Source organism: Microtus pennsylvanicus, chromosome 14, assembly GCF_037038515.1.
Source record: "Microtus pennsylvanicus isolate mMicPen1 chromosome 14, mMicPen1.hap1, whole genome shotgun sequence".
Lineage (NCBI taxonomy): Eukaryota > Metazoa > Chordata > Mammalia > Rodentia > Cricetidae > Microtus > Microtus pennsylvanicus.
The window spans coordinates 38,109,062-38,124,895 of NC_134592.1; the positions used below are offsets into that span (position 1 = coordinate 38,109,062).

Consider the following 15,834-nt stretch of genomic DNA (forward strand, 5'->3'; position numbering starts at 1 on the left):
ACAAGATACCCTCTGTATAAGAAAAAAGGAAACAGAAATATCAGTACTAAAGATGGAACATGGAAAAAAAATCAGTGATTATTTAGGAGCCTAAATTATAAAAGAAAAAAATCTTCTCTGGAAGAGAAGTCTCTCCTGAGACTTTTAATTAAGATTTTCTGGGTCACTGCTTTTTCTGTTTCCAGCTTAGGAAGATAAGACTTCAGGCTGTGTAGCTATACTGCCAGAATTCAAAGAAGGTTCTACCATTTGTTAAAAGTGTAACTTGGGCAAATTAAATTACTTAACAACCCTTATGATTCTTCATCTGTAAATGATTGAAAACAGCACTAGAATCTCATAAAGATATCCTGAAATTCAGTAAAGTAATCTGTCTATGGCACAGTACCTGGCATATGACAAATACCCAACAGATGACAGTTATTATTAGTAATGGCTAAATCAAGAATAATGAATCACATACAAACTTCAGTGCAAAGACCACAACTTCCGATACCCTCCTTCGTGAACCTCCAATAAAATGATTCAATTGAAGAAATTACCGTCCATTATCTTATCACTGACCACTTAATTCCTTGATGAATAATCCTACTGTGACAGCATTTACCATCATCAAGCCAACGATGTGGCTTCACTTGTTTTTGTAAATATATTACTATTCAACATTATCTTCCATAGGCTACTAAAAGAACCTGAGGATACTCTGTGAAGCAACTGAGTTCTGAGAGCAATGTGAAATGCAATGTATGCAAATGGCAGAATGGGAGAACCGGGAGGTATCCTCTCTAATGCTCCACTTTCAATTCATGAATTATGTTTCTCAAAAAGTAATGTATAATTCAACTATATCTCAATACCGCTTGCTGGTAGTGCCAATTATCACCTCTAATGCAAAAGTTTTCATATCTTCCTTTCTCGCCCTGCAGCTTTTTAAGGTGACAGTATGCACTGTACACATGATCACTCTTAGATGTGAAGAAAGAGAAGCAAAGCTTGTCAAACAACTTGTAAACTTAGTGGCTGTGAGTTAAAGACATGTATAAATAGATATCACTGTTTACGTTTTTCATTTAAATCAGACTTTGGCTTTCCAAACAACTGATGTCTTTGAACAACTGTGTCACAATCTTTAGTAGACTAAAAAGGAATGATAATAATTACCCATGTTCCAGACACACTGTTCTATCTAACAATGAATTTTTGCTATTCATCGTAAAAGCTTAATTAAGAGTAACTAAGCCTTTCAAAAATTATCTTTGTTGTAGTTCATAGAATAAAAAAATTAATATATACTAATTTGAATCATATAGCTTGTGTTCAATAGGCTTGACATAATTGTAAATGATACATTAAGCATATAAATACCACAGTTTTTATATACTGATTCATATGCAAAATAAGATTTATAGCCTTATCTACATTAACTATATAGATATCACCTACACTTTTTTAAAGCCTGCTAACATACTTAAAATTATGCAAGGACAGTTTGTAGAAATTGTATTTTTCAACAGTAGAATGAGGCCCTATACCTGAAAGCCAAGCACAGTATTACATCAAATCCTTCAGTATTTCAAACCTACCGGAGAGACTCAGCCATCCTCCTCAAGTCTTCATTTTGTTGTTTTAAGCGTTCCAGCTTTGCAAGAATCTTGGAGAGTTCTCTGCTAGAATGATCAGGGTGGTCATTATCTCGAACCAAATGACCACCTATATAAAACAACAAGGTCCCCCAGGCAAAAAGAATGAGCATAATCCAACGCCAGGAACCAGTCCATGGCCGCATTTTCAGAGTTTCAACTCCGTTCTCTGTCTTCCTGGAGCTCAAAGAAATGGAAACATTTTACTCCGGTTCTAGTTAGCAGCACAGGAAAAAAGGATTCTGTTGTTTCAACACATGATGCTTCAGACAAATTAGTCTCTCTGGTATCCTGTGGTGGACTCTCAACAAAAAGATCTTCCTGGTGAGGCAAGGAGGAAGCTCTCCCGTCTTGTGCTTTGTGGACTCTACATGCTGTGGAAAGAGTAAGAAATGGACTAAGTTGTTTAAGATATAGAAAACAATGTAAATTGACATTCATGGAGTCCCAGAAAACCCCATGATAATTGTTCGACCAGGAGGCTGGCTTAAAGACAGTTTGGCTAAATTCGTACATTAAGTCAACCACACACATTAGCGTTCTACCTGACAGCAAATAGTTCACTCTAAGCCTGGAAGTCTAATTCCATCACAATTATTCTTTCTTGAATTGTTACTCATATAGGGATTAAAAGATTTTATCTTTGAAAAATTAGCCAAACCCAATTTGGCTATGTGTTTCAGGCTATTGTGTTCATTATCTAAAACAAAAACAAATTCTCAGCATGAGAGAATTCATTTCTACAAATTCTCATCTCTCCATCTCACTATTTAACTTGCAAACTGTCATTTTTTAGGATGTATTCTCAAACTGACTTGAATTTTAGACAAACATAGGTTATCATAGCCATCAACAAGCTGGCAACCATGCCAAACATCAAAAGATTCAAATGGATAAAGCCAGACTTTACTTTTTCAATTATATTTAAAGCACTAATAATTACAGGGTTGGATATGATGTAAGAATATTATATACATGTATAAAAATGTCACAGTGAAATCAATTTTTCTATATGAACAAATAAAAGTTTCAAAATTCCAAAGAAAGCTAACACCAGTTAAACTCTTGAGGTGTCTGTGCATTTTAAACTCCAAATGTTTATTTCTTGCCAGGTGGTGGTGGCACACGCCCTTAATTGCAGTATTCGAGAGACAGAAGCAGTTGCCTCTGTGAGTTCAGGGCCAGCCTGGTCTACAGAGCCAGTTCCAGGATAGACTCCAAAGCTACAGAGAAACCCTGTCTTGAACCACTCCCCGCCAAAGTTCATTTCTCAATCAGTATGCTTAGAATTCTCTTAGAAATAAAATTATCTTCTTCCCCCAAAGAGCATATACGAAAAATGTAACATAAAGTGACTGGGTAACTCTAAAGCTATGAAAGAAAAGTCAAGTATCAAAGAACAAATATATATAATATATATGTAATATAATATATATATATATATATATATATGGAACACATGACCACAAATCAAATTATCAAAAAGATTAAATAGAAAACCTAAAGAAAAGAGATTGCAAAAATCAGAGTTTAGGGCTACTATTAATTTTTCTACTTTTGAACCTTAATTTTTTTATTGATTTTAAATGAACAAAAACTCAAAGAGAAGAAATTCTCTCCAGAATGTCCTAGAAACCCCATTTATTCTGGTTTTTACTAAAACACAGAATGAGAGGAAGAGGAAATATACTCACTGACCATTATTTGAAAGCAAAATTCAAAAAGCACTAATCCCGAGGGCTATTTAATGTCTTGTCTGCTACGTTAGTAACAGTGTTAATTGTGCCAGGGATACTATTTGCTGTTGTTGAGCCCTACTGTTTTATCTTCTCCCTTTCTCAAAATTCTGTGCTTCTAAATCTCAGCTATCCCCATATATCACTCACATAAAGACTAGAGTCTGTCTAATGGTTCTAGTTGTTTACCACCCTAAGGGTGGGGGGGTGGGGCTTGGGAGAAAGGAACCAATGAATGAGGTGGACTGCAGTCTCATCCAATAGTCAGCTTTATTCAGAGCATCAGACAATTTATACTGAGAGTTAATGATGGAGGAAGGTCATTGGTTAAAATAAAAGAAGCTGCTTGGCTCTCATTGGTTAGGAGATAGGTGGGAGGAGTAAACAGAACAGAATGCCGAGAGGAAGAGGAAGTGAGGTCAGACTCCACAGCTCTCCTCTCGGGAGCAGACACCTCAGAGAGAGACGCCATGCTACCTGCTCCAGGGAAGACGCACGCTATGAAGCTCCGACCCAGGATGGACATAGGCTAGAATTTTCCCGGTAAGCGCACCTAGGGGCGCTACACAGATGATTAGAAATGGGCTAAATTAATATGTGAGAATTAGCCTAGAAGAGGCTAAATAGAAATGGGCCAAAGCAGTGTTTAAAAGAATACAGTTTCCGTGTAATTATTTCGGGTAAAGCTAGCCGTGCGGGTGGGGTGCTGGGGACGCAGCCCCGCCGTCGCCCCTATGACAACAAGTTAAGAAGAATCACACAAGTGTAAAATCACAAGGACAAGCTGCATGTGGCAAAAAATATGGTTTTCCATAAAAGCATATAAACAAATAACAATAGCCATTTGTAATCAATAACCTGAAGTAAACTCACTCCTCTCCACTATACCTGGGAGGGACATGAAAACATAGTCCAAGAGTTTTGTGTTTTTAAAGAAACTGAAGCCACAAGACTCATCTTTCTTTCTTGAAATTTTCTCAAAAACACTCGGAATTCCCGTTGCATAACTCTACTTCTGGACTGCATTCTAACCCAGGTGAAGAATCAGTGAGGTCTACTTTTCCACATATATAGAAACAATGCAGAGACCCTGGGATTTCTGATTAACATAAAATTCTAGTCTGGCGGCTTAAGCAATGGATTCAATTTAATAATTCATTAAAAACTGAAGCTAAGACATGTGAGTTACTAATACTTTGCTATAACAACTTATATACCACTGAAAAATTCCATCATACCACATGCTGAAACTATTACATACCCTAGCCATTTTCAAGATATTAGGAGATTAGATAGATATGCAAAGACACAAACAAAAAAGTACAACTTTATATTTCGCTAGACTACTATAATAAACAGCAAAATAAAACTTTCAAAAAAGAATAATTTAAGCAAGAAGGGATAACAAAATAGGCTGAAACATTTTACTTGCAATTATACTATAAAGTATCACAATATTCAAAGATATGATTTTAACAATCAAATTTTATAGAAACATATACTTTTTTATAGAAATACACTGGATTTGATAAACCAGTATTCAAAATATCCAAGGTATTAAATTACTATAGTTGAATCAAGACTGATATTATATAAACTATAAAATATAAATTATTACAAAAGTAAAATATGATCATGTTCTTAATTATTAACATTATCTTAACTGTTTTTGAGACATTGTTTCTCAGAATTCTAGAGTTCTTAACAAGTATTTTTAAATCGAATCAACAAAAGAACCAAGTTGAAAAATTAGTATTTTCTATGTAGTTTTTCTATCATGATTTAAAGCATATCTATTGAACCTTCCCCCGATCTGCTAACCATAGTGAAAGCCTAGTTGTTTTTTTGTCACGTATGAACTGTGACTGCCAAAATATAAACACCGTAATTTTGGTCATTTTGTTTGCTGCTGTCTCCCAAGCACTTGGAGCAGTATTTGCCATTTAGTAATCACTAATGAAAACTTATAAACATGTGAATACATGGACTGTGTCACACATGATTTACAAAGAAACTGAGCATATAAGCTACAACTACATTTATGTCAAACTTTAGACAGCAAATTTGAAATCAGAGAGCACTATTATAAGCAAAGTGGATCAAAGATAAAAATCATTTGTAAACTTTAGGATTTACTCTTTCAACATGCTATCTTACAATATACTGAAATTTTCTTGAAGTAGGTTGTTTTCCTTTTAAACGTTTATGATCTTACTCCTATTTAGAATCTCATAATACTCTTCTTCTGAAGAATATTAACTCAATCAAAATATGGCAGGCTTTCCCTGACAATGTATTTGATGAATAATACTAACTTTTAGAAGCACACCCAGAGTGACATACTTCCTCCAAAAAAGGCCAAACCTCCTAATCCGTTTCAAATACTACCATTCCCTGATGACTGAGCAAGCAAATATATGAATTTACAGGAGCCATTCTTATTCAAACCCACAGCAGGTGCACAGATCCAAGCATGTGTGGAGGGCAGAGGTCAACATCTGGTGTCTTCCTCAATTGTTCTCTGCACTGATTAGTTTCTTGTCAACATGACACAAACTAGAGACATCTGGGAAGACGGAATGTCAACTGAGAAAATACAACTGTAGGCAAGTGCTCCTGGGGTACAGACAAGAAAGCAGACTTAGTAATTTGTCTGCTTCAATTCCTGCTGCCAGGTTCCTGACGTGACTAGCTAGAAAGTGATATAAATTCTTTCTTCCATAAGTTGCTTTTGGTCATGGTGTTTATCACAGCAATAGAATGCAAACAAAGGCATTAGCTGTCTTTTCCTTTTTGAGACAAGGACTCTCACTGAAACTAGATCTGTAACTGGCTACACAAACTAGTCATGCACCCCACAATGACAGTCATGGATTCGCCCTCTAAACTGGGAGCCCTAATAAACTCTTCTATAAGTGGCCTCGGCCATTGTGTCTCTTCATAGCAATAGAAAAGTAACTAAGAAAAGTCCTGTGATAAGTAAAACCTTGAAAAAGTGGTAGTAGACTAAAATATTTGGTTTTCAATGAGCAAAAGAAAGATAATATTAACTAGAGTTTATAAAATACTTTACAATTCTTGAAAACACTTAAGGATATTATCACATAATGTTCACCAATACTTGAGTCTACAGAATATCATTCCAATTTTATAGTTGGGTAAGCTGTTCATATATTTTATAACCATGACTGATTTGAGAAGTTTGCTCTTCACACTACATAATATTACCAATCAAATATATATGCACACAAGTGTATATGTACACATACAACTCAGTTAAAAACTGCAAATGTACACATTTCACTTCAGTTTATTAGTACCATCACTTTACTTGTTTTGTGTGCACACAAGTGTGAGGAAGCCAACAACTGATCATGGGTGTCTTCCTCACTCACTCTCCACCCTATTTTGTTGTGTGAGGATTTGTGCTTTGTGTGTGTGCTTGTGTGTATGTATATGTTTGTGTGTGTGTGTGCATGTGCACATGTGTGCACTGGCCTATTCAGGCACTTGTTGGGCCAGAGGCTGACCAGGATATCTCCCTCTGTTGCGGGAGCTTCTTCAGCTCCTTCAGCTAATAGCCGCTGAGATACTAGGCCATTGGGGTGTGGTCTCTCTCCCTTTAAAAAAGCGGCCACTTCCCTCTGCTCTCTCTCTCTCTGGCTTCCGGCTCCTCTTCCAGCGACTAGGATCCTTTCCTGATTGTGCAGAGGGCTGTTGTCTGGGACGGTGATCTGTAAGTTTTCCCCTTTAAATAAATAACCATTCTATTAATCATAATTCCAAACTGGTGTGGGATTATTTGTGATTTACACCTTCATCCCTCAATCTCTACCAATTCTCTCCTTATTTTTTGAGATAGGATTTTTAATGCAACTTTGAATTTGACATTTTGACTACACTGGCTACTGGAGAGTCTCTGGGATCTGTCAGTTTCTGCACCTCAATGCTGGGGTTATAGTCACTGAAAAAAAGAAACTTGGTTTTTACATGGATGCTAAACATCTGAACTCAGGTCCTAATGCTTTCAAGCAGGCACCTGACCCAGTGAGCCATCTCTTCAAACATAAGAGTATCACTTTAAACTGCTTTCATTCGAGGCCAAAGAGACAGATGACCAGTCCAGACTGTTAACTTATTGGAATATTATAAGTTAACTGCATCAGTAAAGACAACCTGTTATATTATTGTGTGTAACTATTAAACTAAGAAACTCCTTGTTGAAATATCATTAATGTGATTATGACTTTGTACTTCATAACTAGGCCAACTAATTCCTAAAATATTAGCAATTTTGATTAATTAAGATAATATTCTGTACTTGTGTATCAAAAATAACTAATATTTTAAATTCATATGTGCATATATTATTACCGTACCAGGAAAAAAATGTAAAAATGTGATTACTACATGTCTTAGTATTTCTATTGCTGTGGAGAAACACCATGATCACAGCAATACTTGGAAAACATTAAATTGAGGTGGTAGTTTATAGTTCAGAGGTTCAGTCCGTTATCTCATGGTGGGACATGGCAGCATGAAGGCAGACATAGTGCTGAAGAAGGAGCTGAGAATTCTACATCTTTGGTCCACACGCAACATGAAGTGAACTAAACTAAGTGTATGTATGGGCAGACCTCAAAGCCCATCCCCACAGTGACACCCTTCCTCCAACAAGGCCACACCTACTTCAACAAGGCAACACCTCCTAATAGTGCCACTCTCTATTAGCTTATGGGGGGGGGGGGGGCAATAACTTTCAAACTACTACACTATATAAGCAGTAAATAAAAACTGAACTTTATAAACGTCTCTCTTCTATCCCTCCTTCCTTCCACATTTTAATTCAGTTAGTTTCACCATGGTGCTTTTACAGAAAATGACAGGGTGGTTCAGCTAGAATTAAAGAGTCATTTTAATTCATGATACTAATTTTGCTTGCTTCATTTTGTTTTTTATTAGATATATACACACACACATATATATGTAGATATATACATATATATATACCTTTTTGCTTAGGGGAACTATGAAGAAAGATTCTAATAAATTTGGTAGCACTACTTAATTTTAAAGAGAGTTGAGTTCAACAGAGAATGTGTATTAAAAATATAGATTTGAGGATACGTTAATCTAGAATTGAATTGACTTAATTCATATATGGCTCTTTAAATAATAGTACTCTGTAACTCATGATCAGCTTTTCTCTAACATTTTATTTATAATTTCTTTTTCCAAACTGAAGCACTTATGTTTCTTAACCAAGAAAGCACAGCATTAAAATATAATAGTCAAACTAAACATTTGTTAATCTTACAAACTTAACCTTCATTAAACTATAAACTAATGATTTCTTTTTTTCATTTACTTGAAAATTTTAGTCCATTTCGTGACATGGAATTAACCAGGGAAGCATTCTGAAGTAATGACTTTCTAGTTTGTTTTAATTCAGAGAATTATGAAGTGAATGTTTACAATCATTCCATCTGTTCTGTAAAAAGGTTAGGATATTAGGAAAGTTGGACACAGTTTTGTTATTTGCTAATTAAAGCACTAGTTATTTGAGTCGATTCTACTGTCTCTGAAATATGTGAAAAATAGAATTTTACATTAGTGATTGAATTCAAAATGATTGCAGAATAATTACTGTTAAAATTCTTTTCATTAAAAAATGATAGGCATGGCACATGCTTGCAATTCCAACACTAGGGAGGCTGGAACAGGAAAGTCACAAACCCTAGCCAATTCTGTGTTACATGACCAGATCCTGTCTACCTGTAGTCCCAGCATGGGAAGATGCAGCCAAGGAGGATCTAGAGCTAAAGGTCATGCTCAACTACACAGTGAATATAAAGCCAGCCAGTGATACAAGGCAATCTCAAAACAAATAAACCAGTGCAGTGGGGGGAAGAAAGGAAGGGAAAGAAGAAGGAAAGAAAAATCTGAGATAATTTAGTGGAAAAAAAATCTTTCATTTGAACATAAAATGCAACTGAGAAACAACAAAAACAAGTTCATTTTGAAAAATGCAATAATGAAATCTAATTCTCTATAAGCTAATAAAAATGTAATAAAATCACATAATTCGGGCATTTAATAGATTTGTCAATTTTCATTAATGGTATTTTCAATTATATTCACAAGTGGGAGTGGTTTAAACTTAATTTGAAGTTGTTTTCAACTTTAAGTATAATTTACTGCTACAAAAGGTCCTTATGAGGTACCCAGTTAAATGACTTTTTTCTAATCTGTACCTTTGTACAACTATTATTTTCTCTTTCAATCAACTTTCTCTCTTACTGACAAATACTAATCTGATTTACACACACACACAGACACACACACCTTGCCAGGACTGAGGGCCATTGCTGCTCAGTTTAGCTCAAACACGTCCCGTTTTGCCTAATTTCATACTTAGTGATACATTCTCAATACTTCACTTCAATTTATGGTGTCAGTGCTGTGTAACTAATGGAGGAGGGAAATAAAAAATAATAGGTAATAATAAATTATACAATTTCACAGCATCTGAAGAGTAAAATATTCATGAGGCGTAGTCCCACAATTATGTCTAATCTTATTGATCATATGTTTAAAATTATTTCAAATACACAAAGTAATTATTTTATGATAAAAGAAATTCAGCCGTTCCCAAAAGAAGTCCCATACTAAGTAAGAGTTATGGGTTTTTTGTTTTGTTTAAAGAGCTCAACTGCAAAACTCTTTCCACTTGGCCATCCAGTCCTCAAAAGGCTAAACCTTGACACACACAGCTCAGAGCAACACCCTCTGAAGATGGGATACCTAGGAGAACAAGGTGTTTGCAGGGCTACCATCACTACCATGCCTAAGAATGAAGGTGAGCCAGTTTGGTTTTGTAGTTATTTTAATGGAAGTGCTACTAAGAACGGACATGGATAGATGGATGCAGAGGTAGCAGGATGAGAGACTATGAATGAATGAGAATGGGATGAACAAGACAATGGTGAGGGCTGACACATCTGCAATCTCCAGCACTTAAGGGCTGAAGCAGAAAGCTGGAAAGTTCAGACTGCTGCAGCTATCTAGTAAGGTCTGGTCGTGTTCTAGACTACCTGGTCTGTACTCCATACAGGACTTGCAGACTTATCTGAAACACACTCTCCTACCTGTTCCATGGATTTGTCCCTCATCAAATTCAAGCTACCACTCAATTACCATTTTCTCAATGAAACTTTCCTTTGTTCTATGTTAAAGCAGTGTGTTTCCCCCTTGAACACTTCAGTATCTCCTGGTGTGCCTGTTTTTCTCTAGACCACATCACCATCTGACATACAAAGTATCAGTCTACACAACAGAATAGAAACTTCATCAGACAATTTCCCTTTGTTTACTGATTATTATTTAGTCTAGAATACAACAACCACCTAATAAAAATCTTGAATAATAAAATATGGGTGCAAAAAGAGAAATATTCACTTAAAATGTCTACCATGCTTTTATCTATATACATGTGTTCATGTAGCAACTAATTTTAAATATCAATTACAAATTCTGTATTTATAATTATGGTATACATTTGGGCACTTCAGTTTTTAGTATTTTCTTCTTACAAAATAATTTTAAACACATGAAGAATTTTAAAACAATGGTATGACAAGACAATTAATTTTCAAAGAGAATCAACATCTAACAAAATTATTTATTCTCTATTATAGAAATAATTTCATTCTTAAAATTGATGATAAAATAAAGTTACTATTATCACCCAGGTTTAAAATTACCATATTCAGTGATATAGACACACACATGATCATGATGTGGTGGTGCCGATGGTGGTGGTGGAGGTGGTGGAGGTGATGGTGCTGGTGGTAGTGATGGAATTGAAAAAGAAAACTCTAGAGCCACCATCCAATGTTTGCAGTTTGTTGTCCTTGCTTAATATGTTTACAAGGTTTGAGGTCTTATGAAATTATGGTACTTATCACTAAATAGCTAGACTTTTTAAAAATAAGAATAGAAAGATCTTAAATTTAGCAAATCAGACTTCAAAGAGCTATGTGGTGTAAAAAAACATATTTTGGGAGAAAATAAAACTTAAAGTGATATTCACTACTTTATAATAATATCTTAAAAAGCAAACAGTTCTGGTAAATTTAGAGAAGCAAAAGCAGAGACAAGAGAGTGAAAGGCTGATAACAGGTTAAAGGTCAGAGAAGAAAGCATGTTCAAGAGTTGCAGCAAGCTCAAATCTTCAGGGACAAAAGGCTCAGACGCCAGGTTGAGAGCTACAAACTGACCTCTGCCAAGACACAAGGGTCCCAATACCAAATCAGCAAAGGGCCTGAGAGCTAGGTATGGCTAAGCGTCCTGATAGCCTAGGCACAATACTAGAAAGACTCACATGTTGCTTCTGCCTGTCTACTGACATGGTCCTCTGCTGCCAAACACTGAAAGGATTAAGAGCTGCCGCTGCCACAGACCAGTCTTTAAAGAGTCTCTTTGCCTACCCACAAATCCTATTCAGGTAAAGCAAAGGAGGCTTCGCCCAGCTGACTGGAGGAATAGCTACAGAGCCAAGATAACCTTGGACTCTCCATACTCCAGCCTCAGTCACTCACCAGCTAGAATTACAGACTGTATCCCATTCCCAGCTTCTTACAATGTTTTTAATCTCTATTTCTCTTTAACCTCATTTCTCTACTGTTCTTTTTAAGATTGTCCATCTCTCTCCTAAGCATTTTCTATTCTTATATGTTTATTTTTCTCATTAAGGCCCGTGACATATTAATCATAGATGTTTTAAATTCACAGCTTGGTCCTGGCATCCTGGCCCTGAGAGTGTGATTAAACTATGTGTAGAGGAGAGGGACATATTGTAAATTTTAGCCAAAGTGCTACAGGATATACTGGGCAGAAAAAAACTATAACAAAGAGGCCTTCAGTACCTTATCAAGGTGTGGAAGAAGTGACCAGATCCCATGATCAGGCTTTAGACTCCTATTGACTTGTGCCCAACAATGAACTCCACTGGAGCCTCTCAACTTCGCTCTGCTTTCTCAGGAAAACAGTGGCTGGAACAGAACTTGGGAACTCCCCTTCCGCAAGGTCAATGAGATTTTAGTAAAAGACGTTTTTCTTGATGACAGCCTTGTTAAGAACAGAAATCTCTGGGATATTTTGAAAATGATTACCTTTCTCCTCTCTAGCTCTAAGAATCGGAATTTTTGTTCTCCCATGCTGATAGTCACTGTAAAGAACTAGAGGGAAAGGCCCAGAAGTATGGGGGGTTCCCCCTGAAGTTCTTCTTTCTCTGACTTGTCCATGCCAGCCTTCAAATAGTTCTTATGACTTAGTTTTGGTGCACTAGTTCTCTCTTGTTTCTCTAACTTAAAAGAACTGTTTATTTTTAAATGTTTGCAGCTTTCTATTTCTTTTCTTTTTTCCGTGTGTGTGTGTGTGTGTGTGTGTGTGTGTGTGTATGTGTAGACAAATTGGTGAATTTTAACCTATCATCACAGAAGTAATCCTTACCAATATTAGTTTACCTGGGAAATCCTAACCTGTCCCTCATTGTTGTTCTTATTAGTAAGGAATACAGCTACTTTTCTTGCCAGTTCACATGGAAGATGAATTACTTAGTACGTCTTACATTACTGTCTTAAATTTTATTTGAGTTTAATCTATTTTAACAAAAAGCATATTGGTTAACTTACGGTGAACATTGTGCCTAATTCAAAACCTGAAAAAAATGCTGTAAAACAAGCTTCCAGACTTAAGAAGAATGTCCAAAAGACTGGCCCCAAGTGCAGATATCAACAGTTAGTTCATTTTAGGTATTTATGATACTATTCTAGTTCTACATCCAAGTGTACTATATGAAATAAACAGTCATCACACAGCATCAGATAATAAAACATTTAAAAATTAATAATTATTGTAACAACATAAAGAATAATTAATCCTTTAAATTCATCTAGCAGATTACACAATTAGAGAAATCAGTTTTTCCTAAGAAGATAATGAGAAATTTGAAAAAGATAGTTAAGAAAATATTTGGACAAGGTCACAAAAAGGATGGGTAAAAGGAGAAAAATAAAATATATAAATGATCTATATATAAATGATCTATATTAAAATCCACCATAAAATGAATCAAATGAGAACAGTAATGGATTCATGTAAATGACAGAAGATTACCAAAACGAACCTTCTATTTGCAATATATAAAACATATTTCTGAGACCCTTCAATCCCCAAAGACAGTATCTAAGTAATACTGAGACTAAATATTTACTATAGATTCTAACTAAGTAATCCACAAAATGTATTCAATTATGTCCATTTACGTAGGATAAAGGAAAAAAGCAGAAGACAAGGTAAATTACCTACTTATGTCGTACTGATTATATGAAAAAAAGTAAATCATTTAGGTGACAGTGGTGAGATAAGGAACAAGACAGTCTAGCAAACAAACACAGAAAAGAGTCCCTGCTTCAAAATAAGCATATGAGAAGTTTCTGTATCCTCTTTACAGCTAAAATAATATAACTCAGTTTACTCACCTAGGGAACAGTGAGACCCATCAACAAATAATAGTGTTTTCTGAGTGAGGAAAAATTGTCTAAAAAAAGAACGGGGTTTCTGATTTAAAATGAAAAAGATTATTAAGTTACAAAGTTACTTCAATATTAACTGAAAATGGCACTTAGCTTCTTTCCCCTAGAATGTAAGATGTTAAAGAAAACCACACGGTATTGCAGAGAAAGGTGCTATAGCTTGAATCTGGGTCTCTAAAATTATTAGCTGTTCAAATGAGATAAAAAAAGAAATACTAATTATCTAGAAACATGCTTTTTGCTATTAACATGAAGCATATTTCAAAGTCAACTGAGAAATTTATCTCAAAGTATAAGTTGTAAAGAACAGCTTCTTTGAAAGCAAACTCTATAGAAATAGTTTAAAATACTTACACAATTCCTGATCACTAAATGTGAATTGATTCAATTTTAAAAATCAAATCTTTACTGCTTTCACCCTTCACTAATTTTTTTCCTAAAGGGGGCATGAAGATTTGGCAAAGACAAAAAGGCACCACAGTTTAGAGGTGGGAGGGGGCCCCATGGAGTTTCAAGGACAAAGCATGATGCGTTTCAGGATGTAGTTACAGCTCTTCATCTAGAATTCAACTAATATCAAACTGCAGCAATCAGCCAAGCTAAGCAAATTAAAATAACAGTAATTTGACCGATTATCTTCTATAAATATTCAAATACGGATGTTTGTGTGAACATAAGGGTCTCCGCATGCCAATCAGAATGTTTTGTTTAGGATCATAAAATTGAGTTCACTTTTTTACCCTTCTGTAAGAATCCCCTTGAATCTTTAACTCCCTATGTTAACTTTCTCCTCAATTAAACTAATTCTCTCTCCACAGCCAGACTTAAAAATTTACAGATAATATTCACACATACACATCAACAGTCAAGAGGAAAATATCCAAAACCTTTGAATATCTGGGCTCAAGGAAAGCTACAGAAGCATAGTGCCTTAAAGAGAACAAAGCATTGAGAGGCCAGTGTGCTTTGGTAATACTTTATGTGTATGTGTGTGCTTACAGGTACACTATGGAGGAAATCAGAGAAGTGGTCTTCCTCAAATACTTTCTACCTCATTTTCTGAGATGCAGTCTCTCACTGAACTAGAACTCACCAATTCAGCTAGGCTGACAAAACCAGAAGCTCCAGAAATTCTCGTCTCCACATCCCTAGCACCAAGCAAACAATTTATCAACTGAGACATCTCCCTAAATTTCTGTTAAGAAAAACTGCATTTATCTGGCTCAAGACTTTATGCTTTCTAAGTTTAAATATCTGCAACTATTACAACAGGGAAAATGCCATCAGTGTTAAATTCAATCCAAATATATTGTTTTGAAATCTATAGTCAGCAGCCCTATCAGCAAGAACAATCAGCAGTTAAGAGTCTTAGGAGCCTTAATAAACACAAGATATCTAATGCATTAATGTGCTCTATGGTCCTATACCTGGTTAGTCAGTTTCCCTTCAACAAACAGAATTACTGAAAAGCCTGAAGACCTTGCATGAAAACCGTACATGACAGGCATGGCTCTGTTCAACTACACACCTGTGGCAAACTGCTCAAAATAGTCCTAGCTACACAAACCCGCTGTGGAACAATCTTTTTGTATACTATGAATATGTATTGCTCTCATTGGCTAATAAAGAGCTCACTGGCCTATAGCAGGGCAGGAGTAGGTTAGATGGAAAAATGAGACTAAGAGAACACTAAAAAGAAGAACGGCAGAATCAGAAGAGTTACCAGCCAAATGCAGAGGGTGCAGGAGATGAATGGGTCATGTTAATAAAAGTACTCCACGTGGCAGAGTATAAATAAGTTAAGAGCTAAGTTAAAAAGCAAGAGCTAGTTTTAGAAATAAGCCTGAGCTACTGGCTGAG

General features: G+C 35.6%; 1 protein-coding gene across 2 annotated transcripts in view; it reads right to left on the minus strand.

The window, feature by feature from the left end:
• The window catches only part of Fut8 (fucosyltransferase 8), a 203,831-nt gene that overhangs the window by 110,841 nt on the left and 77,156 nt on the right, over window positions 1-15,834 (minus strand). For both annotated transcript variants that reach the window (XM_075947433.1, XM_075947432.1), the window contains one exon: window positions 1,584-2,014. In XM_075947433.1, coding sequence (XP_075803548.1) covers window positions 1,584-1,786 — 203 coding nt within the window. In that variant the 5' untranslated portion in view covers window positions 1,787-2,014. The remainder of the gene's footprint in view (window positions 1-1,583; window positions 2,015-15,834) is intronic.